Source organism: Panthera onca, chromosome E1 (genome assembly GCF_046562875.1).
Source record: "Panthera onca isolate mPanOnc1 chromosome E1, mPanOnc1 haplotype 2, whole genome shotgun sequence".
Taxonomy (NCBI): Eukaryota; Metazoa; Chordata; class Mammalia; order Carnivora; family Felidae; genus Panthera; species Panthera onca.
This window is the reverse complement of record NC_138352.1, coordinates 36,027,869-36,053,009: the sequence shown is the minus strand read 5'-3', so window position 1 is coordinate 36,053,009 and position 25,141 is coordinate 36,027,869. Positions and strand designations below refer to the sequence as shown.

The 25,141-nt window shown below is 52.1% G+C and overlaps 1 protein-coding gene across 2 annotated transcripts in view; it reads left to right on the top strand.

Moving 5' to 3' along the window:
- Positions 1-25,141, top strand: part of KSR1 (kinase suppressor of ras 1) — a 162,135-nt gene that overhangs the window by 76,334 nt on the left and 60,660 nt on the right. For both annotated transcript variants that reach the window (XM_078437518.2, XM_078437519.2), the window contains exon 2: positions 9,375-9,515. In XM_078437518.2, coding sequence (XP_078293644.1) covers positions 9,375-9,515 — 141 coding nt within the window. The remainder of the gene's footprint in view (positions 1-9,374; positions 9,516-25,141) is intronic.

Sequence of the window (25,141 nt, the reverse complement as noted above, 5' to 3'; positions counted from 1 at the left end):
AGCTTTTCAAGCTAAAGATTGCTTTCTGAAGAGCACATTTCTTTGACTCACCGTGGCTTCTCAGGTGGAAGCTATCTTAGGATATTTAGGTCAGGGAAATAAATGCCTTACTCTTGAAAATCTTTCCCATCAAGTCTCATGACCACAGTGGAGCCTGAGATGGGAGAGCGGGGGTTGGCGAGAAAACTCCAGCCCGTGGCCATCCATCCTGGCCCCGGCTCCAGCTCTGTCTTTCCCAGGAAGCTTTGTAAGTGTTTCTAAATCACCTCAGTCTCTCCTTACCCTGCCTGCTCATACTTAGCTCCGGGGCAGTTACAACAGGTGATGTTATCTAATGGGGACCTGTGCTTCTGGACGGGGTCACCACTGCTGTGCTGGGCCCCAGGTGGGCATTCACACCCATCATGGAGGCCAAAGATGGATCCCAGTTTGTCTCAGCCTGGCCTTGGGACTCACATCTGCAGCCTGTTGTGAGACCTCGGAGTCCATATCTCCAGGGGAGTCCAGGAAGGGCAGAAAGCCCTGAGTTCCCAGCTGTGGCCCTGTCACCCCTGGCCTCCTTGGGAATGGCTCCACTTGTGGTCTGGGGCAGACTTGTTTGTTTGTATTTGAAGTTCCCCGACTTTGAGTTTGACGTCAGGACGGGGTTGCTAGTGGGAGGCTTGGCGGGGAGATTGTCTCCGCACAAATGCACATGGCTGGCAGCTTCCCCAGGAGAGCACCGTCGCGGGACAGAGCTGGGCGAAGGATGACTGATTGCAAAATGACCGGCTTGGGGATTGAGGTCACTTTCTCTTCTCCTTGCCCCACTTGCTTGGCACTCTTGCTTTCTCTGCCCCTTGCTCGCCAAGAACAGCCCCGACTTGGTCCCCTGGAGCCTCTGGGTCCCCTTGAGGGCTCTGGGAGGCTCAGCAGTGCTGGGGGCCAAGCGCTGCTGCCTCTGGTATTCTTGGAGCAGAGTGCTGTGGTCGGCCCGTGCCTCTGTGGAGAGCCGTCAGCTGCGTCACGACCTTCAGAGGCCTTCTTATGTTCTCAGAAATCATTTTGCAATACGTTGGCCATGGCAGCCAGAGCAGACAGCTTAGCTGGCTTGGGCTGGCAGGAAGTCCCCAGAAGTGTTCTCTAGCTGTGGGGAAGGGGTAGGAAAAGTAAGAGGAACAGCGTGAAGGCCTGGGCAGGGCTGGAGGTACCTGGGAAGGAGCCACAGTGTCAGGAACCGTCTAGGGAAGGCCGGAGTAAGCCTCAAGAGCTTTCATAACTCCCTGAAGTTTGGGATGGGATAGGCAGGGGCTTGGCATTAGCAAAGACTGCTGTCCGTGTCGTCTTAAGGTACAGTGTTGCCCACCTCGGAGGAGGGAGTCTGCTGGCTGGAGGACTGAGTGAGCCCGGGGAAGGGGGTGGAGGTGGGAGGGAGTGGCCATCCAAGTGCCTCACTTCACTCTGCAAAGCATGCTAGGACTTCCTTGACAGGGGTGGCTCCAGGTAGTAGGCGGGTGGTGGCTAGTTGTAATGAATTCAGAGCTGGTTTGGAGCCAGGGATCGGGTGTAGCCCAGATGATGGGTTTTGCAAATCTGGATCAGAAGCGGTGGCCCACTTGGGTGACTGGACACATTTGGAGAGTGGGAAAGTCTATGGCTTTTATTCAGAGGATTCACCGTCTGCAACAATCTGGGCGTTGCCGGATTTGGGGCTTCTGACCACGAGAGAGTTACCTACCCACTGGCATCTTGCTTGTGCTGGTTAGGACCGCTTGGTGAGCTAAGTGGGTGGGTAGCAGGACCCATTATTTTGGGAGAGGATATGGTAAGAAACAGAGCATTGGGTCAAGGTCTGAATACCTTCCTTAATTACGTGGTTCGGGAAAGTTAGGAAGCTCTCAGTGCCCCTGTTTCCTCATTTGTAAGACAGGAATCCTAAAACACATCTTTAAGTCGCATGGGTTTGGCATATGTGGTTTGACTCTTTGTGAGTGACCCTCAGTGGGGAGCCACCCTTACCATTGTGCTGAGGCTGGGCTTAGAATTGCACGATGCTGTCTGCAGGGTGAGTGGACATCCTTTAGCTAGCGAGCGATCCCAGCAGGCTGAACAGTGTCCGCATCTCAACACACACTCTCTCTCTCTTGACTTGATGTTGCACGCATGGTACCTCCCACCAAGGGTCCAGAAAGGTCTGTGGTGTTTTCATTTAGGCTCAACTGTGTTTTGTGGGGAGAATGATATGCATGGGGACGCTGCCAGCTTTGGGGTTATGTGGAGGTTGGGACATCACTCCTGTGCGCTCCAGGGGTCCACTGCAGTTCCTTCCTCCTGGAATTTTCATTGAGAATCCGTGAAGAGGGAGAGAAAGTGATAAGTTGCCACATAAGTAGAAGAGACGTTATAACTACTAGGTCTGATAATTGAATACTGACACGATATGCATAATTGAGAGAGCGTGTTGTTGTTCTCAGGAATCTGGTGTCCATCTCTGTCTTTGCGTGGGGTTCATTTGTCCGTTTATATTTCAGCATCTGTCCTATCTCTCCCATAGACCAAACAGCCTGCCCTGCTTGAGACATGAAGACCCGGGATACTGGGAAGGGCAAGCATCTATCTGCTTGAGCAGCCCATGTCTGAGTCAGAGTTAGGGTTACAGATGTCTTGGCATCTGGCCACTTGCATAGCCTGGATCACAGACTTGGGGGTCACCAAATGGGGACCTCCCCATCCCGGGCCCTGCGGTGTTAGGATGTGGCTGACTTTTTTTTGCAAAGCCAGTTGATTTGCGTGTTTTCCGCAAAGGTGCAAAAGCCTGAATAACGTATAATCCAGGTGGCACTGGTCAACAGTCTTCACACTCTTCCTCAAGGCCATGCTTGCAGGCTGAGCAGGGCTAATACCGAGAGCATCCTGTTTAGTGAATGCTTCCTGTATTTTGGACATCGGACTCCGCGCTTTGCGTCCGTGAATCCCACAGTAAATTTTCAGCGGTGCTAGGGGGCGTGTGTCATTTTCTCCACTTTACAGGCAGGGAGACTGAGATGAAGTAAACTAACCACGGCCGCGCCTCTGGTAAGTGAGGCATACCAGGGGGTGGAACTTAAGTTCTGGGTGACTGCTAAGCCTGTGCTTCCCTCTCCCGGTGATGGAACAGTTAACAATGGGAGGCGTGGCCCCCGGCCAGCTGGAACAGGTGGCGGTGGTACACGGCAGGCGTGGGCACACGTGTGATCCCCACTGGAATGTTTCCCGGGTCATTACCACCGCACCGCCCGCCAGTCAGGCACAATGGCTGGCCCCGTCCCACCGCCCTGGGGAAGCCTCCGGGAGGTCACTGCTGGGAGACCATTCCAGCCAGTGTCGCCCTCTCTCTCTTCTGGAGGCACGGCCGTGACCGCTGCCCCCCACCGCGGCCGCCTCCGATGGATGTTGGTAGTGTGGCCGCAGGGGAGCACGTGTCCCAGATGACTGGGTCCGTGGGTCGCCCGTGACAGCTGTGATGCTCTCTGAAGGGTGGATTTGGGAGTCGTGGACACCTACACGGAGGGAGGTTTGGACAAGCTTTGAGCAGAGCAGACATGAGAGGCCTCTCGGGTTCCTGGGCCCCTTGCCATTCTGGGAGCTGCTTCCTGCCCCTGTGGAAGCTTCTTTCTCTCGGTGGCACATGCTTTGGGAGCTCGACAGGTGTCTGCTCTTCAGGGATGTGTGATCAGCCTCCCCTCCACGGGAGCCGTGCCCAGGGCAGCCTCCACTGGGGAGGCCTGCTTTGGAGTCCCGCTAGAGCTGCAGGAGGTGATCTGGAGTGGATGCCACTCCGCTCCCTCCGTGCCCTCTGGTGTTGCCAGGGGCTGTGTGAGCAGGAGGGCTCCTGCTCACAGTGTGTAAGCCGGGTCTCTGAGGGCGCTTGGGTGGCTCAGTCAGTTGAGCGTCTGACTTCGGTTCAGAGCATGATCTCACGGTTCGTGAGTTTGAGCCCCGTGTCAGGCCCTCTGCTGTCAGAGCAGAGCCTGCTTCGGATCCTCTCTCTCTGCCCTTTCCGTGCTCAAGCTTATGCCCTCTGTCTCAAAAATAAACATTAAAAAAAAAAATGTATGCAAAAAGAGAAATGGACCTAATCTGTGAGTTCCACCAGCATTGCCCTGAGGACGACCAATGCCAGCCTTCAGGGTCATCTTTACCCCATCTCTGAAATGGGTACGATCTCACCCACATCGGCCCTGTTGCCCAGGGAGGCTGTAAGAGCACCTGAAGGCTTGGCTAGGTGAGGTCGCTGCTCCCTGCGCACACGTTTTCCTCATCCCAGGCACTTTGCTGAACATCTTACATCCATGTTTTCTCATGTAAATCTTCACAGCAGCCTTTTGAGGTAGATCAACCCCATTTTACAGCCAGGGAAACTGAGTCTGACAGGCTAAATCTGCATCCACTTGCAGAGGGAGAGTGGTGGCAAGGGGGTTAGGGGCCAGGTCCATCTGTCTGGAGCCAGAGTGCTGCCTCTTGGCTATGGTTGGAGCAACCAAGAGTAATGTAGTAAGATGAAGACCTGTCATTTTTGTTTTTCTTTTTCCCCTCATTCCAGGCCATTTTGTATACGGTGACTCCTCTGGCCCCAACTTCCATAACATGAGACCCTTTTTATAGGTGGTGAGATTGGAGCCAAGCTAAGGGGGACTTTCCCCAAGATCCTTGATCTGAATGTGAGGGCCGGGACCAGGGCCTAGATCTTTCGGCCTAAGACACTTAGTGCCTGCTGTGTGCCTCGCGTCTGGTACTCCCTGCCAGCTGTTTGTGGCTCCCTTGAAGGTCTTCTGTACTTTCTGTAAGGCAGGCTGAGTGTCAGGACAGGGGTGGGGCACACACGCAGTGAAGCAAAAGAATATTGGGGGCGGGGTTTGAGACTTCAGTTCCAGCCCAGGGCCCTCCCTGGTGGCCAGAGGGCCAATGACTCTTTCCCTCCTGCTGTCGGTCCCTTTGCTGAAACCCCAGGTGCTTTTTCTATTCCGGAAAATTTATGTCTCGTGGTTTTGTGGTTGAGAAAAAATGATACTCCCTATGAACGGTACCCTTGTAGGCCCCCGGGGCCGGGCTGGCAGGCCCCGCTGTGGTTTGTCTGGGAAAATAGCCCTTTGGGTGCTTCTGTGACTGTGACAAGCTTTCCAAAAAGTGAGAGCAGGCTTGTTTTGCTCAGATGGAGGGAGGCTGCTGCAGGCCAGGGACCTCCATCCTTTGTGAATGAGGCTAGCTTTGCTACTTCAGCAGAAGCCAAGCCCCACAGATGCTGTTTCTTTGCAAGCTCTGGGGGGCTAGAAGCCTCCAGGACACCAGACCTGCCCGCAAACGGGTCACGACGCACTGCGTGTCTCCCCCTTTCCTTGCCCGCAGCTGGCCAGGCATATGGGTTGTTAATGGGGTGCAGTGAGGAGTCACTTCAAGTTCTGCACCATCCTACTCACGGCCCTGCTTTGTGCTGTCTAGTGGGGATCTCTCGCAGCCTTTAAGAAAAGCTGCTCATTCCTCTTCTGGGAATTTGCCTTGGTTTTTGAGACTCTCAAGCTCCTGAGCTAACACTTATGCCGTTGGTATTTTTACTGTTGCTCTGGTAAACGTGTGCCTGTCAGGGCTCCAAGATGGATTGCATGTTCATTCGCCCATTCATCCAGCAAAGGTTTTACGGTAGCAAACTGTGCGTCCCAGGAGCGATGCCGGTTCCCGGTGGGGACCCAGAACACAGACCAGGCACCTGACCTTATGGAGTGTACAGCCTCAGAAAAGAAGCAGACAAGTAAAATGTTAGAATCAGAACTTGGATGTGAGATCTGGTGGGGGAGAAGGACAGCGGGCTAAGGAACAGGGCTGAAGGGGTTGGGCAGGGTATCTAAGCTGAGTTGTGGCTCAGGGGTCACGGGGAAGAGCCTTCTGGGCAGAGGTCCTCGAGGCTGAAAGGGGCAGGATATGTTGGGGGCTGAGGTCGAGAAAGCCCCTGGCTCATCGCTGAGGCCAGGTTGGCCAGTCTTGAAGTTGACCTGGGATGGGGTGGACATGTTCTTAACTGGCTCCCAGGGGTCTGGTCCTCAGTTCCCAATGCCAGTGGTGGATGGCCCTCCCTGCTGCTGCTCTGAGCGCCTGTGGCCCGACCGTGGAAAAGAATGGTTTTGACTCTGTACAGTTAACTTGATGTCTGGCCCTCTCTTCGGTCAGCTCTTCGAAGCTGTGGTTGGAGAGCAGCTTGGATGGACAGAAGAAGCGGCTGTAAGAAGTGCCCTAACGCGGGGATGAGGCCTGTGGGTTTCCTTCCCACCTTCCTTTTTCAGGCCGTTTGAGCACATGTTATGTGCCAGGTGCAGTAATAGGTGTGTGGGGACAGTCACGAATGAGGTGGACACGGTCCCTGCCCTGACATGTAATAATAGGGGGACTTACGTAGCCTTGGGGGGGTTTCCGTACTATCGTTCAATCCCCCTAACGGACCGTGGGCTAGATAACGTCATGCCTACTGTATAGATGAGAGAACCAAAACTCAGAAAAATGATCAAACTTCCCCAAGGTCACATAACTCTTAAAACGGCAAACCTGCATTTGAATCCAAATTTCAGTTCAACCCCGAAGCCTGTGCTGTCTGCTGCCCTGGGAACTCACCTGTGTCGGGGGCAACTGGGGCCAAAGCTCGAACATGAAGCTGCCGTGATCAGGGGCTGCTGTAAGAGGTGCAGACGGGGAGACAGGATTGTAACTAGGCCTGGGAAGTCTGCCCAGCCTGCTGTAAGAGGTGTAGACGGGGAGACAGGATTTGTAACTAGGCCTGGGAAGTCTGCCCAGCCCCGTGGTGCTGGGGGAGGGAGGCGCAATTAGCCACTGCAGGCAGTTTGAGCAAAGGCCCAGGGGTAGGAAAGTACAAGAAATATTTGAGGAATACCTCCTAGGTGAGTGTATGCCTGCGGGACAGGGTCGGGGGCAGGGAGCGGAGTGGAGATGAGCCTGGGAAGGAACATAGAGGGCCCTGATTTTGGAATCAGCCTCTGGTCACACTGGGAGGGATAGATCATTGTAGGGTGAGGCTGGGCACGTGAGTGCCTCTACTGAACCCTGCAGGATGAAAGGGGCACTCACACCTTCTTGTTAACCGTGCTCTGAAGATGTTCCCCAGGGGACTTAGGCTCCATAATAGGACAGCAAATGTGCTTCTTGTTGGGGTTGCCGGCCTCTGGAGAGAATGTTCGATTAACAGTGTCTGCTTTGGGTACCTGAGGGGCACGTGGTACAGAGGGGCCAGGGGCTTGCCTCTCTGTAGGTTTCACTCAACATTGAAACTGTAAATCGAGTAGCATTGTTTTTGTCCTGCCTCACTGTTCCCTCCCGAACACTTGTGCCTGGTGGTCGTGGAGCCCTCTGAAGACAGCAGGACTTCACGGTGCTCAGGGTCACATGGGGGGGAGGGGGTGGGCAGTGCCCTTGAGTCTAGCAGATTGTGAGCCTGGGGCCAAACAAGTTGCTGGGGGGACATTTCAGAGAGGCTGATGGAGAAGCAATGGTTTTCTTGTCATTATGGGTCTCATTTCATGCCCCACATCCCACTGACCACAAGGATTCTTTACCTGGGGTCTGTGCATAGAATTCAGGGCGTCTGTGAATTTGGAGGGGGAATACATGGAGCCTTTATTTTCATTAACCTTAACTGAAATTTAATACGTTACTCAGTTTGGATGTAGGCAACAAGGCCCAATCATCTTAGCAAATACGTGTGACTCAGTCGCCAGCGAAAAGCACAGCTGTGTGCATATCACGTTACAGTTGTGGCCATATCTAAAAAAGTAGTTGACACGTCGCAGCTTCAAAGCTATCATAGTTGTGAGATCCACTGGCAGCTTTCATTTGGTGCTTTAATGAAGAAGGGCTTTTAGTACTCTACCACCATTCTAAATAACGTTTTGAGAAATGTCTTTAGATCTAACTGATCCCCTTTATAATCCCAAGTGCTTTGTCTGAAGCTTTATTCTTAGGAAGGGACCAGGGCTACCTCCCTAGAAGGCCAGAGCTGCCCGTGGTCCCAAAATGGTCAAGAGCTCCTGTTTGGAATTTAGGATCCTTTCTAGATATTTGAAATGTTGTCATTAATTAGTATTACTTCTTAGTATAGTGACTGTGTTGCCAAAAACAGTGCATACCCTTTAGAGAAATACACTGAGGTACTTACAGAGGGGGAAGAAAGGAATGTGAATTAACAACATAAACCCTCAAAGAGAGGTAGAACTGGGAGGTGGCCCCAAATGGCAAGGCTCCTGCACAGGACTTTGAAGGTGATGCATGCCTTCCAGGAAAGCTTGCAAGTCACCAAGAGGAGGCGGCTGGAGTCTCGTCAGCCTGACGGCAGCCCTCATGGGGTCCCTGGGTCGCTGGATCTCAGCCGAGCCCGGGCAGCTCCCTGGTCCCTCTTCTTGGGGGCCGTGAAGTCATTTCCATCTGTTCCAGTCAGCTAGCCCTTCTTTTTTTAATCAGCCCCAGGCTGTGACCTGCTCCCCGCCCCCATCCCGCCCCCCTCTACATTCCTCGGACCGTGCTGGCTACCCTGTTGGAGCCCAGCATTTGTCAGAGAGAGCTCCAGGCCGACCTCAGCCAGGCCATCCTTATTTAAGCTTACTTCATTGAAGTTTTAGCCTTTTGAGAGGCTTTTGAAAACCGTGGACCCTCTTCCCCTGGAAAACGCATCTGAAATTTGCACACGTTCCGCCCGTTGGTGAACCCGAGTCAAGGACCTTTGCCAGTAAGGCCACGTCCCCAAAGGCATGGCCTGCTCTGGGTGTGCTTGCGTGTCACGCACCGAGCGCCTCATTTCTTCTCAGCCTCCCTGAGAGGGAGGTTCTGTTATTATCCCGTTTCCTGGAGGAGGAAACGGAGGCTTTTTCTGGGGGTGGGGTTCAGTAACTTGTCCAAGGTCACCGGGCTAAAGTGCGCCCGAGTCCCCGGATCTCAACTCGCGCAGTGCGAGTCTAGGCTGGAAGCATCCTAAGTGGAAGGTTCCTCGTTCTCTCCAAACCCCCATATCTTCTCTATCTCAGTTACCAACCAGTCCCGCACCCCTCCCCAGGCAGGAAGCCCTTCTTCTGTTTTAACCCCGTTCTCTGTTCTGAACAGTGTTGCCCGTCGCTCTCTGAGGAGCGTAGTCCCGAGGGTGAGGCAGTGTCAGCCAGCTTTGGGGTGAGGAGGGGCCGATGGGTGGTCGTCCCGGTTTCCCGCTGGCCTTCTCAGACCCTTCTCCTCTCCTCCTCCTTCCCATGTCCTCCTTCACTGCTGGGGAATCCCGCCGACTGCTGTGTTTGCCAGAACTCCTGTGTACGGGGCCGCCACGTGCATGAGCCCCGAATGAACCGGCTTTTTCTTTCCTGGGCTCCCCACAGGCGAAGCTGGTTCGGTACATTTGCAAGCAGCAGCAATGCAAGCTGAGTGTGGCTCCTGGCGAGAGGACCTCAGAACTCAACAGCTACCCTCGCTTCAGTGACTGGCTGTGTACCTTCAATGTGAGGCCGGAGGTGGTGCAGGTAAGCAGGTTGCGGGAACTCGGGTCAGCGGGTGAGGGGAGGGATTGTCAAGCGAAGGGACCCCACACAAACCCGGGGACTGGCTCCGCCGTGACTGTGACTGAAAAGCCATGCTCTGTCCTCTCACAAAGGGGACTTGGGAGGACAGCAGTAGCGGGAGGGACCCAGGGTAAATGTGGCTCTGGCATGTGTCCTGGGTGCCACTGCCGTATGAGCTGCACAGCCTGACCCCAGGGATCGTTCCTTGATTCACCATAAGGACAACAGCCAACACATCTGGAAACATTGGCTGCGTGACAGGCACCGTGGTAAATACTTTGTCTGGATAATCTCCCTTAATTCTCGCAAAACCCCGTGAAGGAATTACTGTCGTTGCTGCCTTTTTATATTTGAGGAAATTAAAGCACAGGATGGTTACGTAACTCGCTTTAAGTCGTACAGCCAGTAAGTGATAGCTTTGGAGTTTGGAAACAAGGGTCTGAGTTTAGTGTTCTCTTTTATCTGCTGTACGGTACTGTTTTCCCTCCTTGCTGCCCTCTTCCCTTCCCTCCAACCTCCCCACCCACCCACCCACCCACCCACCCACCAACCAACTAATTAGCAGGTGAGCATGAAGAGTATACCCTATGCCAGGTCGTAGGGGTACAGGACAGCTCTTGTGGGGGATCAATAAATCAGTGTGTGGCAGGTGCAATTCACCCAGTCAGGTCTTTTAAATCCCTTTGATTCTAAAATTAGAAAGTTGACTTCCGCTATTTTTTTTAATTCTTTTTTTTTTTTCAACGTTTATTTATTTTTGAGACAGAGAGACAGAGCATGAACGGGGGAGGGTCAGGGAGAGAGGGAGACACAGAATCTGAAACAGGCTCCAGGCTCTGAGCTGTCAGCACAGAGCCCGACGCGGGGCTCGAACTCACGGACCGCGAGATCATGACCTGAGCCGAAGTCGGCCGCTTAACCAACTGAGCCACCCAGGCGCCCCAATTTTTTTTTTAATGTTTATTTACTTTTTGAGAGAAAGAGAGAGAGAGAGGCAGAGAGGGGGAGAGAGGATCCAAAGCAGGCTCCATGCTGACAGCAGAGAGCCCAATGTGGGGCTCAAACTCATGAACTGCGAGATCATTACTCGAGCCCAAGTTGGACACTCGACCGAGACACCCAGGTGCCCAACTTTTGCTCTTGTTTTAAAAGCAATATGAATTGATTACATATAGACACTTTGGAAAACAGAGGAGGAAAAAATCACATACCTATTTCCACTACTCAGCAAAAATCTGTAATCATGAAGATTTTGATACTTCCTTCTAGATTTTCCCCCCAATACCTAAGTCTTTTTTAAAATTTCTAATGGGTTAGGGGTGCCTGAGTGGCTCAGTTGGTTGAACATCTGACTTCAGCTCAGGTCATAATCTCACGGTTTGTGAGTTTGAGCCCCGCTTTGGGCTCTGTGCGGACAGCTCAGATCCTGGAGCCTGCTTCGGATTCTGTGCCTCCCTCTTTCTGCCCCTCCCCTGTTCACTCTCTGTCTCTCAAAAATGAATAAACATTAAAAAAATTTTTTTTTTAAATTTCTAATGGGTTAGACCTGTGCTCTCTAGTAAGGTAGTTACTAGCCAATGTGGCCATTATCTACTTGGAACATGGCAAATCCATATTGAGGTGTGCTGTAATTTTAAAGAGAGAAATCCAAAGTTGTACTGACTTCTAAAGACTTGTAGAAAGAAAGTAAAATATCAATAACTTTTCGTATTTAGTATATATTGAGATGACACTATTTCGGATCTATTAAGCTAAATAAAATGTTAATTAAAATGAACTTCAGGGGCGCCTGGGTGGCTCAGTCGGTTAAGCGTCCGACTTCGGCTCAGGTCATGATCTCACGGTTTGTGAGTTCGAGCCCCGCGTCGGGCTCTGTGCTGACAGCTCGGAGCCTGGAGCCTGCTTCAGATTCTGGGTGTCCTTCTCTCTCTGCCCCTTCCCAACTTGTGCTCTGTCTCTCTATGTCTCTCAAAAAATAAATAAGTGTAAAAAAATTTTTTAAAAAAATAAATAAAATGAACTTCAGGGGCACCTGGGTGGCTTGGTCCATTAAGCGTCGGACTCTTACCTCAGGTTCGTGAGTTCAAGCCCCGCATTAGACTCAGCACCCGGTGTGAAGTCTACTTTAAAAAAAACAATGAGGGGCTCCTGGGTGGCTCAGTCAGTTAAGCATCCGACTTCGGCTCAGGTCATTATCTCATGTGAGGTCGAGCCCCACATCGGGCTCTGTGCTGACAGCTCAGAGCCTGGAGCCTGCTTTGGATTCTGTGTCTCCCTCTCTCTCTGCCCCTAACCCGCTCGCATTCTGTCTCTGTGTCTCTAAAAAATAAATAACGTTAAAAAAAATTATTTTTTAGAAATGAATCTCGTATATGTTCACTTTTTTAAATGTGGCAATTCAAAAATTAAAATTTAAGTATGTGGCTTGCATTATATTTCTGTTGGGCAGCGCTGGTTTAAATCATACTGCATAAACGGTTCTCTGTTTTGCTCTTCTCATTTGATATGCTAACCAGCCTGTTTTCTTCATAGGTTCGTACTTAGTAACCCCCTCCCCCCCCTTTTTTTTTTTTTTTTTTTAACGTTTATTTATTTTTGAGACAGGGAGAGACAGAGAATGAACGGGGGAGGGGCAGAGAGAGAGGGAGGCACAGAATCGGAAGCAGGCTCCAGGCTCTGAGCCATCAGCCCAGAGCCCGACGCGGGGCTCGAACTCAGACCGTGAGATCGTGACCTGAGCCGAAGTCGGACACTCAGCCGACTGAGCCACCCAGGCGCCCCTCCTCCCCCCCCATTTTTAACATAGCTGCATAATGTTTGTATGTGATGCAATTTATCAGACAGTGGTTCATTCCAGTCATCGGCTGTTCCATATAATTTAGTGGTTAATAGGATTTATGCACCTGTTTGTAGACTTAGGAACTTTCCCTAGGGGAGATGCCTGGATAGGCAGTGATATGAACATAAAAGTTTCCTGCCATGGCGGGGGAAAGGGAGGGGTGAGGGTGAATGGGGGGCCCACGGGGTGCTCTCAGCACGTCACATGCTCCTGGCCTGGTCTGGCCCCGGCGACTCTCCTATTTGTGGCACACACCAGCGGTTACGAAGCTGGCCAGAAGGAGCTGCTGTGTGAAGGTTAGGGAAGCTTGTCTGTGAGTAGTGTTATTAACGCCTGCACACGCACATGTGTGTAATGAGCGACGTCTCTGTGCCCACCCACCTGTGTAACAGCTTCCTGCCACGTAGGAAGGAGATCTGAACATGTAATGTCTGTCTGTGGCGACGTGTTTAAAATCCTGGACTTGGGAACGAGGAAGAGTTGAATAGTCGCCCCCGTCCCCCAGCCCGCCCCAAACCTCTACCCCTCCCCTTCCCCGGTCTCGGAGGTAGAAAGCGGCTTCTCCTCACACCCGTGTCTGTAGCTTGTGGTGGCGGGTGCCAGGCCCCCCACAGAGGCAGTGACTTGCCCAGCGTCTCCCCGGTGTCACCCCTACTTCACAGACAAGGACCACGGTTCAGGGAGGCTGAGGGGCCCTGTGACGATCCAGAGCTGGTAACAGGGACACTCCTGAGGTTCAGACCCGGGCCTACTGGTTCCAACCTGTGCCTTCTGACTGCCTTTCTAGGGCCTGAGCCACCTCTGGCAGATGGCTTAGCTCCTCAAGGCATTTTCCTCGGATCTGCACAGTTCTGAAGTGCACCGGACGCCCTGTTGCGCCCGTGTCTGTCTGTCTGAGAGAGGAGCCAGGCGTGCCCAGGGCAGAAGCCAGTACCATGGAGGCTGGCTGCACGGGCATAGGCCCCCGGAGAACCCTGTGGTGGCAGCCAGGACGGCGTCTTCCAGCCCAGCCCGGAGGCGTGGCAGACAGATACCGAGTTGGGTGATGTTTGAATCACAGGGTCGTGAGCGATGCATCAGAACTGGTGGTAAACGGGGAGCCGGCTCATTTGTTTTCTTTTAATTTTTTTTTTTTAACGTTTATTTATTTTTGAGACAGAGCGAGACAGAGCATGAATGGGGGAGGGTCAGAGAGAGGGAGACACAGAATCTGAAACAGGCTCCAGGCTCTGAGCGGTCAGCACAGAGCCCTATGCGGGGCTCGAACTCACGGACCGAGAGATCATGACCTGAGCTGAAGTTAGACGCTTAACCGACCGAGCCACCCAGGTGCTCTGGAGCTGGCTCATTTGTATGTAGGGATCGCTCAGGCAGGCGGGAGAGCCCAAGAGCCAGGTGTGGTTTGGGTACCAGGATGCTACCTGGCCTGGGGGACTGGGGTAGAGTCAGAACGGAACGGAGAGCTCCGTGGGGATGGAGGGGCCAGGGTGAGAGAGCAAGAGTGTCTCCGGCTGCCAGTGACCTCTCCCGTGACTTGGAGATCACGAGGCGGCTCAGAGACCAGCATGTTTCGGGCTGAGCTCTCGTTCTCCCCCATCTAGTTACACAGACACGTTTTCTTCCCACGCTGCCCAGCTCAGAGAATGGTGGCCTTATCCACCCAGTTACTCAAGCCCCAGGACTCACATCCCTGAGTCCTCCCTTGCCGCCCTCACGTGGGCAAGCCCTGAGCGAGCCCTGTGCGCCCTGCTTCGAGATCTGCAGACCCATCCTCCTCTCTCCATCCCCACCACCAGCGGCGCAGTCTAGGCCGTCATCCTCTCCGGCCAAATAAACGGCAGATTCCTCACATGCTTCGGCCTCTCCGACCTCCTCTCACCCTCCTCTTTGCTCCCTCTGGTCTGACCTTTGCACTCGCTCTTTCTCTCCCTGGAGTGCTCTCTCTCCTTGCCTCATCCTGTGGACATCACTGTGGCATCAGGACCACTGCCACCTCCCCTGAGCAGTCTTCCCTGATAATCTGAGCAAAAGATCACTCCTACCCTTTATTCTATACCAGTGCATCCTTGGCTGATTTTTCTCAAGGACGCTGACCGCTTTCTGGGGTGGCCCTAACTTATTTGTTGTACAGGGTGTCTGCTGTCTCCCACTGGAATACAAGCTCCAGGACAACCCACCGAGTGTTGGGCCTGATGTGACAATCAAGAGGGAGGAAGGGTGGATCTCATCGTTACGTGGTGGATGTCCCGGGAGTCGAGGGTTTGGTCCTGAGTGGGTGGTGACACAGGTTACTCCAGGGTCGGGCTTTTCATGCTCTGCAGGGGAAGCCACTTTGGGATGTCACAGCCCCAAAGATCCACCTTCCCAGCTCTGCACAACTACCCATGAGTCAGCCTCTGGGAGGAGCGCTGGAGAGTCAGTGCCCTCAGGAAGGCCGGGACAGGCCAGTGCCCCAGGGCATCCTTGGCCCTCTTTGGCACTGCCCTTCTGACCACACCAGCACCCTTCACTCACTAAGGGGTTGTGCCTCCAAAAGCCGGACCAGCCCTTCGCCACGAGGCCTCTAGCTTGGTTACGGGCCTGCGCCGTGAGCGATGTGCCTCTTGCTCGCCGAAGCAGGTGCGAGGGGCAAGTGCTAAGAGGCACTGTGGTGTTCGCCGGGGTGGAGGAGGGAGAATTCAGGCAGCTTCCTCACCTTTCCTCCTAGCTGCTGTTATTCCCGAGTGAGAGCCAGACCCAAGGAGACGGCTGGAGGTTTGCACACAGGTAGCTCGAGATAGCCATACGGGGAGTGAAGAGAAGGGGGGAGTGAATGGAAGGCTAGGAGCAGGGGCTCATGAGAGGCAGGTTTCTTTTCTTTTCATTTTTAATGTTTATTTATTTGTTTTTGAGAGAGAAAAAGAGCAAGAGAGCTGGCGGGGGAGGGGCGGGGAAAGAGGGAGAGAGAGCATCCCAAGCAGACTCCGTGTTGCTAGCATGGAGCCTGATGTGGGGTTTGATCTCCCAGAACCATGACATCATGACCTGAGCTGAAATCAAGAGCCGGCCGCTTACCGCCTGTGCCACCCAGGGGCCCCTGGAGGTGGTTTTCTGAATCAAGAGGCAGTGGGCGTCAGCTCAAGGCCCAAGAAGGGCAGCGCAGGGGACTGAAGCTGGGCCTGCACCTAGTGTCAGCCTCCCCACCCCCCCCACCCCCTGCTGCTGGTCCCAAAGGCCACTCCTGGGCATCCTCACCAGGAGGGTGGAGGAAGTGGGGCCTGAGCGCATGGGGAGCAAGAGGAGGGTGGGCCAGACTGCCCCAGAGTGCCTGGCCGGCAGCTCTCCACATGGGTTTTAAGAATCCCAAGGAACCATTGGCTGGGTTTTAGTATGTCTTCCCCAAGCTCTCCAGACCCCTTTTCTCGATTGTTCTGTTTCTTCCCTTCACATCTCTGATTGGTTCTTAGGCCCAGGCCAAGAGTTTTCTGAAGGGTAGAAAGAAGGGCCGTTTCTATTAGCAACCCCAGGCCCTGCTGAGTGGGAAGGAGGCTGTCTCCGCTTGCTGAAGAGACCGTCTTTATTCCACTGGATATTCTTTCCTGCTTTGTCAAAGAGTAATTGGCCATACGTTTGTGGGTCCATTTCTGGGTTCTCTATTCTGTTCCATTGATCTGAGGGTCTGTGTTTGTGCCAGCTTATTTTCTTAAATAAATGTTTTATTTGGGAATAGTTCTAGATTTGTAGAGGTTGCACAGAGTTTCCGTCTGTGGCCCTCACCCAGTCTGCCCCATCATTAACATCCTACGTTACCACGGTACATTTGTCGAAACCAAGAAAACAACGTTGGTACGTTACTGCTAACCGAATGCCAGACTCTCTTTGGATTTTTCACCCGTCTTTCCATTAGTGTCTCCTTCCAGTTCTAGGATCCAGTCCAGGGTAGCACATTGTTCCCATTTACATACAAATTTGTTTCCTTTTTAGTTTTTACGGTTGCTAAAATGGGCCCCTACGGTATTTTTTTAGTCTTAATCTCATCTCTGTGTGAGTCGTACAAATCATCTCATTCCTCTCTAACACTAGACTAGTTAAGAGATAAGATATCTTCAAGCTATCTTAGCAACAACTGAGGGGTGCCCATCTATGCACAGAGAGGCACACACAGAAGGCATCAGCTTGTGCCCAGAAGGGCCCATGTGCACAGTCAAAAGCCTGTGGAAACCCTTGGCAAGTATTTGCTAGGAGAGGGAGTGACTGAGGAATGAACGAAAGTCTTCTTCATAGGATGGAGGCTGGAGATGAAGACTTTATAACACGGTCCTCCTCTCTCTGTGTCCTTTTTATGTTTCGTTGGGTTTTTTTGGAGAAGAGATCTAAACCATGAAGTCTGGCTGTTTCCTTTGCTGAACTTTCAAGGTGCTCGCAGAGCTGTTCCCCGAGGCCTCTGGGCATGGCCTTTGGCTGGTGGCACTTGTCACTTTGGCTTCTGAGTTCTCTGCGTATCTTGACCCTCCCAGGAAATAGTGGACAAAGAGAGGGGACGGATGTGGCAGTGGCCTCGGTGGTGGCTGCACTTCCCGGTTTCTGGGGTGGATGGAGGGGTTCGGCTCTCCTCCTTCCCTTCCCGAGTCTGAGCGCCAGAGCCTGCTGTGGGTGCTTCTGACATGCATGGCCTTTGATTCTAACTCTTGCACCACGGATGTCGGGGATGGACAGCTCGGGAGACACTTTCGAATGCTAACCCAACCATCAGAGCTTCATTTAGAGCGACGCTGTCCCAATAGAACTTTCTGTGTTGATAGAAGCATTCTGTGCTGCCCTATCCACCGTGGTAGCCGCCAACTACACGTGGCCATGGACCACTCGAAATATGGTTAGGGCGACTAAGAAACCAAAATTAAAATTTTATTTTATTGTGATGACTTTTAATAACGTAAGGAGACGAATGGCCCTTGCTGTACTGGGCCTGCAGGTCTGGAGCCGTCTCTGGCGGGACCTTGTGCTCACAGCTGAGATGCTGGAGACACTCCTTTCGGCCCCAGGAGCTCACAGGGTGCGTGACACTTGCCGAGAGCGGGCACCTAGAGTCCTGACAGAAGGCAGCCTGGGGTCTGTGGGGGCAAGCGGGCAAACTCGGAGAAGGACCAGCACCAGCGAGGGCTTCCCTGAGAGCCGGGACCTAGGCTGGCTGGAAGGGCAAGATGGAGGGAACAGTACCTGCAGAGACCCTGAGGTCTGAGAGAGCTGGTGCAGACTCGCAGGAAGTGTTTGCAAAGAGCTTGGCCTGGGAGGAGACTCCTGAGGAAATGGTTGGCTCATGGAGGTCTTGGCAGGTGGCGAGTAGGGGTTGGGGTCTTATCTAGAGATCGTTGCAGTGTGTGTGTGAGAGAGAGAGGGAGAGAGAGGACGAGAGAGGACATTAGAATTGTTTTAGGGAAATTAAAACCCCTGCCAGTGAGAAGGCTGGGTTCACCCTGAGGACAGTGAAAGGTGAGTCGGTGCTGGTGTGGGAATTCGGGGCGCCGCATGGAGGCAGGGCCCTGGGGACCAGCATGTGGATGGGTTCAGAGGCGGGGGCCCCTCCTCCTCCCCAGCCACCTGCAGTCCCACACGCTATTTCCACCCTCACCCCCAAACCTTCCACAGGTTAAAAATCTCAGCTCCATGTTCTGGCTGCAGCTGGGGGGAAATGATTTCAGAGCCTGCTGGCGTGGAGCCATTTTTTTTCTGCAGCAATTTCCCCGTTGGAAGTTGTTAAAGGAAGTGGCGAGCGCTGGCTGGGATCAGTCCCAGCCGTGAGCGGTGGGTGCTGCAGAGGCCAAGACCGCAGGCCCGGGGTCCCGGGCCATAGGGTCCCCGGAGTGAGCCCTTGCTGGTGGCGCTTTCTGAAGCGAAGATGGAGGCGAGTTCGGTAAGGGGTTTTTGTTCTGGCCCCCACTGGGCAAATTTCTCTTTCCTCTACTACCCTCCCGTTCCTGTGTTTAAGTCAGGCCTTCTCGGGACGACTGCGTGGCTCGGTCGGTTGGTTAAGCGCCTGAGTCTTGATTTCGGCTCAGGCCATGACCTCATGGTCCGTGGTTTCGAGCCTTGCGTTAGGCTGCATTGTCAATACAGAGCTTGCTTGAGAGAGAGAGAGAGAGAGAGAGAGAGAGAGAGAGAGAGAGTGTGTGTGTGTGTGTGTGTGTGTGTGTGTGTGTGTCTGTCCCTCCCCCCACTCGTGCTGTCTCTCTCAGAATAAATAAATAAACTTAAAAAAAAAATTAAGTCCGGTCAGGCCTTCTCTTGGGGATGGGGAAGAGGCTACCTGCCGCCTGCCGCCATCTTGGTTTCCCACTGGCCGGGAGTTGGCCATAGCTCCGTGTGGGCTCCGGGTGGGCTGTAAGAAGCAGGAGGCTGTGGAAGATTAAACCAGAAAAGTGAGCTGGTATTTGGCTCCTGGGTTGAGCTTTAATCCTTGTGAGTCCTGCTGCCCTTCTGCCCGGCCTCTCCTCCTGTTCCCTCTTCCCGTCATCCCCACCCTCTCCCTGGGGGAGCCAGAGGCCCCACTGTTCCAACAGCCTTGCTCTTTGGCAGCTGGGAGCTGCCTCTGAAGGCAGCACACACCCTCATCAGGCCGCGTGGAGGGATCTGCGCCAGCGTGTGGGCCCCGGCGGCCCCGCTCCGGAGGATTTGAGGTCTCAGTACCGCCCAGTGGGATGGGGAGACAGAGGCCCCGGGTGGTGGGCTGGTGTGCCGGTGTCACCTAGCCAAGAGCTAGAGTTGGGATGTGAAGGGAGGCAGCATTTTGTGTCTGTACCGTCCTGTGTAATCCTTACACCTGGGGTGGGGGGGAGGGGGAGGCACTTCGATCCCCCTCTCATAGCTGAGCAAACTGAGATTCAGAGAAGTTGAGTGACCTGGCGGTGTCATACAGGTCTTCCCTCCTTGACTCAGTTTCTTATCTAGAATAGCCCAGCCTGGAGTTACTGTATGTAGTTTGTATAATTGAATTGATCTCTTTTTCTTTCTCTCCTTCTCCCTCTTCCTCCCTCCCTCCCTCCCTCTATCCCTCCTCCTTTTCTTCCTCCCCTCCTTCCCTCTTTCCTTAATATCCATTCATTCTACATCCTTTGATCACTTATCCATATTAATTACTGCCGGGGACTAATTGATGAACAAAATACAGTCTTCCCTGGGGGCGTATAGGGTGGTCTATAGATAACCAGTCTGTTATAGATAAACAGTCTACAGATAACCACCATGGAAGCAGACTGATGGGCCCCAAGGGCAGAAAGACTGAGATGGGGCATGATACAGAGCTGAGGGCAGGGCGGCCTTGTGTTTTTTCGTGTCCACCCAGCCATGCACTCGTTTGGTGTGCATTTAGCTCCTGCTGTGTTCCAGGGCCTGTACTAGGTGCTGCGCTTGAGTTCTTGTCCTCACTGAACTTGCATACATCCGTCTCTCCAATTGATGACGTGATTTATTTTCTGATTCTGAGCCACGGTGCCCTCTTTTAAGCTTCAAGTGTGAGGTTGCCCCTCGTTTCTAGAAATCTGAAAAGATTACAGCAGGACTGTTCTGGTAGCCCCGTACTGGTTCACATCTTTGAATGGGGAGCCCATCTCCTTGATCCTTTGGATTGCAATTAGACTGAAAATGCCACGTGGGCAGAAATCTGGCTCTTTTGTTCACTGTTCTGTCCCTGCTGCCTGGCATGCCGAAGGTGTCCTTGTTGAATGAATGAATTCCGATCAGATCATCCAAAGAGTTGTGGTCTGTTGGGCCGAGGCGTCTCAGGAGCTTTCTCGTGTGGGCTAGTGAGGATTGAATTGCAGGGGTCTCTCGGGGGAGGTGACTGGAGGCTGCCGAGGGCCCGCTGAGGTCCCAGTTCCTGAGCTGCCTCTGTTCTTTGGTGAGGGGCTGGCCTCGGCAAGGCTGTGTGCCTGTAGCCCCACTCTGAGATGACTTTGCCTCTGGGGCCACTCAGCTACTGGGCTGTCAGATTGTGTTCCGTCTCTCCTCCTCTGGGGACTGGCCTCAAAGGCAAGATTGCTCTAGAGCAAACCTCACCAGCCAGATATCATTGGGAAATTCTTGTGTCAACACCACACTGTTTTAATTATTGTAAACAAAAATCCCTTCTCTTACTAACCTTCTTTTAAAAAAAAAATCAACATACATGTTTTGGTGGCTCTATTCTCATCTGTATGTTTTTGGGCAGGTAGTAAGATTGGAAATAGGTCAGAACCTGGTGTGGGGAGGCGGACAGAAACTTCACTTTGCCCCTTGCTAATGGACAAGTCCCTTACCTCTCAGCCTCTCTGGTTCCTTATCTGTCAGTTCCCTAGCTAGATACTCAGTCACTTGTGATTCCTTCTACTTCCTTAATCTCCACATTTGATTGGCTGGCTCCATTTCCAAATGAATATCCCAAATCCACCCATGTCTCTTTTTCATTACTGTTGCCTCTGCCCCGCCCCCCCCCCCCCCCCCCACTGAGCTACTGCATGGACTTGTGCAGTAGCACCTACATCACTCTCTGTATCTACTCTTGCCCTCTCCTTCATTTCATTTTTCATAAGCCAAGAGTGATTTTTCTTAAATATCTTTCTTTTCTGATCGTCCTTCTTTTCTGAATACAGCCCTTCATTTAATGGCTTGCGCTCAGCATAGAACCCGAGCCCCTTCACCATTACCTTCAAGGCTCTGAAATATTTGGCATCTGCCTCCTCCTTTCACACTCCTTCTCCCGCCCCTCCTCACTCTTCACCTTGTGTTAGAACACGTCCGGTTTCCTGTCATGGCCAGGACCTTTGTATGTTCTGTTTCCTCTGCCTGGAAATTTCTATACTTTTAGGGCTAGCAACTTCAGAAGTCCACTCTTCAGAGAGGCCACCCTGTCTAAAATTAGATGCCTCCTATATCTGCCACTTCACTTCAGCATGCTCTTTCCTTTTTAGCGTTTACTCACCAATTTCAATTACATATTTTAGTGATTTTCCTAATTTGTTTTTTATTCTGTGTTTCCTGTTAAAATGCAAGCTCCCTAAAGAGAAAGACGGCATATTTTGTTTGCTGTTGTATTCTTAGCGCAGAAGAGAGTCCCTGGCACACAGTTGGCATCCAGTAGCTGTCTGTTGATGAGATGGATGAAGGGGAGGGGGAAGTAGATGAATTCTGTGGTACCAGGGCACATAGTAAGTGCTTATGAGTACAAGCTGTTATATTCTCCTACTACTGGTTAGAACTTTTCCATGGCAAGTTCCAGTACCGACGGGCATAAAGACTTTTGTCAGCCTAAGTGATAGAAGTCCAGGATGGTCTGGATGCACTCAGACGATGCTGTTAGGGTATAGTTCTCAGCCAGGCCCACTCCACAGGGCAGGCCATCAAGGGCACCATCAAAGCAGCTAGGCCTCTTTCTGCCAGCATAGTCGTAGCGCTTGCCTGTATAGAAGGAGTGCTCCTTCCCCCAGAGCCGTAGCTGGAAAATCCCAGGGAAGGCCCCTAATGGCCTGGCTTTGGTCACGTGTTATGCCAAAACCAGTCACAGGGCCGGGAAGACCAAACACTCCTGTTGGTCTGCGCTGGGTCACGGGCTCAGCCCTTTAGCAGCGAGCCGGAGAGTCTAGGGGTCTGAAGGGTCAGGGCCACGTGCACTCGGGAAATGGATTCCTGGAGGAAAGTTAGCCCTGCTGACAGAAGAGGCGTGAATAAACGCTGTCACTCCGCAGACGGCAAGAGCAGTTGCTACTGCCACTACCGTAGTCCCCTCCCCGCCATCTCCACCCTCACTGGGAGCTCTCCATGGGGCTGGGTCATCTGGCTCTCCCCTGAGGGTCTCAGGGGTGACCACTGTGCCCCCATTTCCACCAGTGAGCAGAACTCTCCTGTGCCTCTGTGGGAGACCGAAGGCCTCGGGCTCAGAGATGGTGCATAAGGCCTAGACCCTGGCGGGGGCCAGCAGAAATCACATTTCTAGAATATAATCGGTGAGCCTAGCCCCTAGGTTTTGCTTTTTAATAGCATTTCTCATTTTGTTCACCATGGAAGTGATGCATATTTACTTTGGATGGAACATATAGAAAAGCCAAAGAAATAAGTTATCTGTAATCCTTCACAGAGCTACTCATTGCTTCTCGGCTTTTTAGGTTTTTTTCCCCTTAATATCCGGTAATTTACCTGGATGTACATTTTTAAAATGTGAAAAGCATGGAAATGAAAACAATAATACCCTTTGTGGATGGTGTACCCCTTAATTGTACTACTCCACGGAAATGCTTTAAACATCTTGGTGCACTTCCTTCCAGTCAGCCTTCTTTGTTCGTTGGCTTTCCTTTTTTTTTTTCTTTTTCAAGTGTAGCTTATTCATGAATTTATGCTATAATTCTTTTTCTTTTCTTCCTTTCTTCCTTTCTCCCTTTCTCCCTTTCTCTCTTTCTTTCTCTCTCTCTTTCTTTCTTTCTCTCTCTTTCTTTTTCTTTTCTTTCTTTCTTTCTTTCTTTCTTTCTTTCTTTCTTTCCTTCCTTCCTTCCTTCCTTCCTTCCTTCCTTCTGTCTTTTCTTTCTTTCTTTCTTTTCTTTCTTTCCTATAGAAAGACCACACACAGGGGCGCCTGGGTGGCTCAGTCAGTTGAGCGTCCGACTTCAGCTCAGGTGACAATCTCGCGGTCCGTGAGTTCGAGCCCCGCGTCGGGCTCTGGGCTGACGGCTCAGAGCCTGGAGCCTGCTTCCGATTCTGTGTCTCCCTCTCTCTCTGCCCCTCCCCCGTTCATGCTCTGTCTCTCTCTGTCTCAAAAATAAATAAAACGTTAAAAAAAAAAAGACCGCACACATGAGCAGCATGGGCACAGGGAGAAAGAATCCCAAGCAGGCTCCCATGCCCAGCACACAGCCCCACACTGGGGCTCCATCTCCTAACCGTGAGATCAGGACCTGAGCCAAAATCAAGAGTCGGATGCTTAACTGACTAAGCCACCCAGGTGCCCCAAGCATTTTTTAAATTTTTTTTAATTTGTAAGTAATCTCTTCATCCAACATGGGGCTTGAACCCACAACCCCAAGACCAAGAGTCACTTGCTCTATGCATGCCCCTATGCTAGAATTCTTCAGTGAGTATTCCCAGTATGTCTGGGATTGAGCTGTGAGCTTTACATGGAGTGTCTCATTCAGTCCTCCCAGTAACCTTATGAGATGATATCTTAAGGCATTTGGGCCGCAGTGACAAAAACAGCATGGAGTGGGTGACTTATAAACAACAGAATTTCTCTTTCATGGTTCTGGAGGCTGGGAAGTCCAAGATCAAGGACCTGGCAGAGTCAGTGTCTGGTGAGAAACCACTTCCTGGTTCATAGATGGCTGTCTCTGCAATGTCTTCACATGGTGGAAGGGGCCGGGCAGCTCTCTGGGGTCTTTTTTGTAAAGGCCACTAATCCCATCATGAGGGCTCCACCCTTTTAATCTAAACACATCCCAGAGGCCCCATGTCCTAAAACCATCACACTGGGGATTAGGTTTGATGGGGGTTGTGGGGGGGGGGGGGCACGAATATTTAGTCTATAGCCAGAGGCAATGCTTTTATCCCCAACGTATAATAGAGCTAGAGAAACTGACAGTGTCACTTACCTGAGGTCACCCAGATGGTACATGGTATGGCCAGGATTCATATCCAGGATATCTGGTTTCAAAGCAGGAGTCACAAAATACGCGCGCACACACACACACACACACACACACACACACACACACACACACACCTTAAATTTGCAGAGCTAAGCATACCTGGGTGGCTCAGTCATGGGTTCAAGCCCCTCATCAAGCTCTGCACTGACATTGCTGAGCCTGTTTGGGATTCATTCTCTTTCTCTCTCTGTCTCTCTCTCACCCCACCCCCACTTGCACTCTCAAAAATAAATAAACAGTTGAAAAAAAAAAAAAAATTCCCAGAGATAGAACCACGTATGTCTTCCGAACTCTGTGAGGCCTGAACATTCTTCCTTTTTCAGAATTGCATTTCAAAGTAACGTTTTCCAAATCGAATTACAAATGTTCATCACAGAAAAATTTGAAAATAAAAAAGTAGCTCAAAAAAGAAAACAAAATCCCTCCACAGCTCTACCAGCCACTGATAGCCAGCCCCTTAACTTCTTTTACGTTTTTTTTTTTTTTTTTTTTTTAATGTACGTAAAGTTCACGGTTGTCAGGGTATCGTTCTAAGAGCTTTGACAGCTGAGCTACATTTTTAATGGTTGTTCTGTGTGCCATCTAGGGCATCCGCTGTAGTTCATAGGACTCTTCCTGTGGTTGTCCAAACCACCCAGCCACAAATGTGTGAGAGCTCCAGGAAGGTTGGGGGGGTAATTGGAATTCGTGTGGGGGTGGGGGTTCCCCAGATGATTCACCGAGAAGAGGGAGATGATCATGCTCCTGTTGACTCAGGTCAAACTTTCTGGAGGTGAGCAGCGAGGTGGGTAAAACTTCTCTGTCTGTGGCCTGATATCCTGAGTATCCTGGGTGCCTGCGTCCCCAGGCCCCTGCCCCGAGGCCCGCCGGAGCCTGTGTGTCTCACGACCAGCACCTGCTCCGGGAGGTATGTGCTGACTCCCCGACTCCCAGGCACAAACTATTTTTGGCTGCAGTGACTGTTCACTACAGTCATGAAAACAGAAACTCCTCTCCCTTTCTTGTCCTTCTCGGAGACACCGTACCAGGGGCTGGGGCTGCCGGGGACCCTGGGCTTGGGCCCCTCACCATGCATTGCCTGTGGAGCTGGGTGCTGGCCAAGGTTG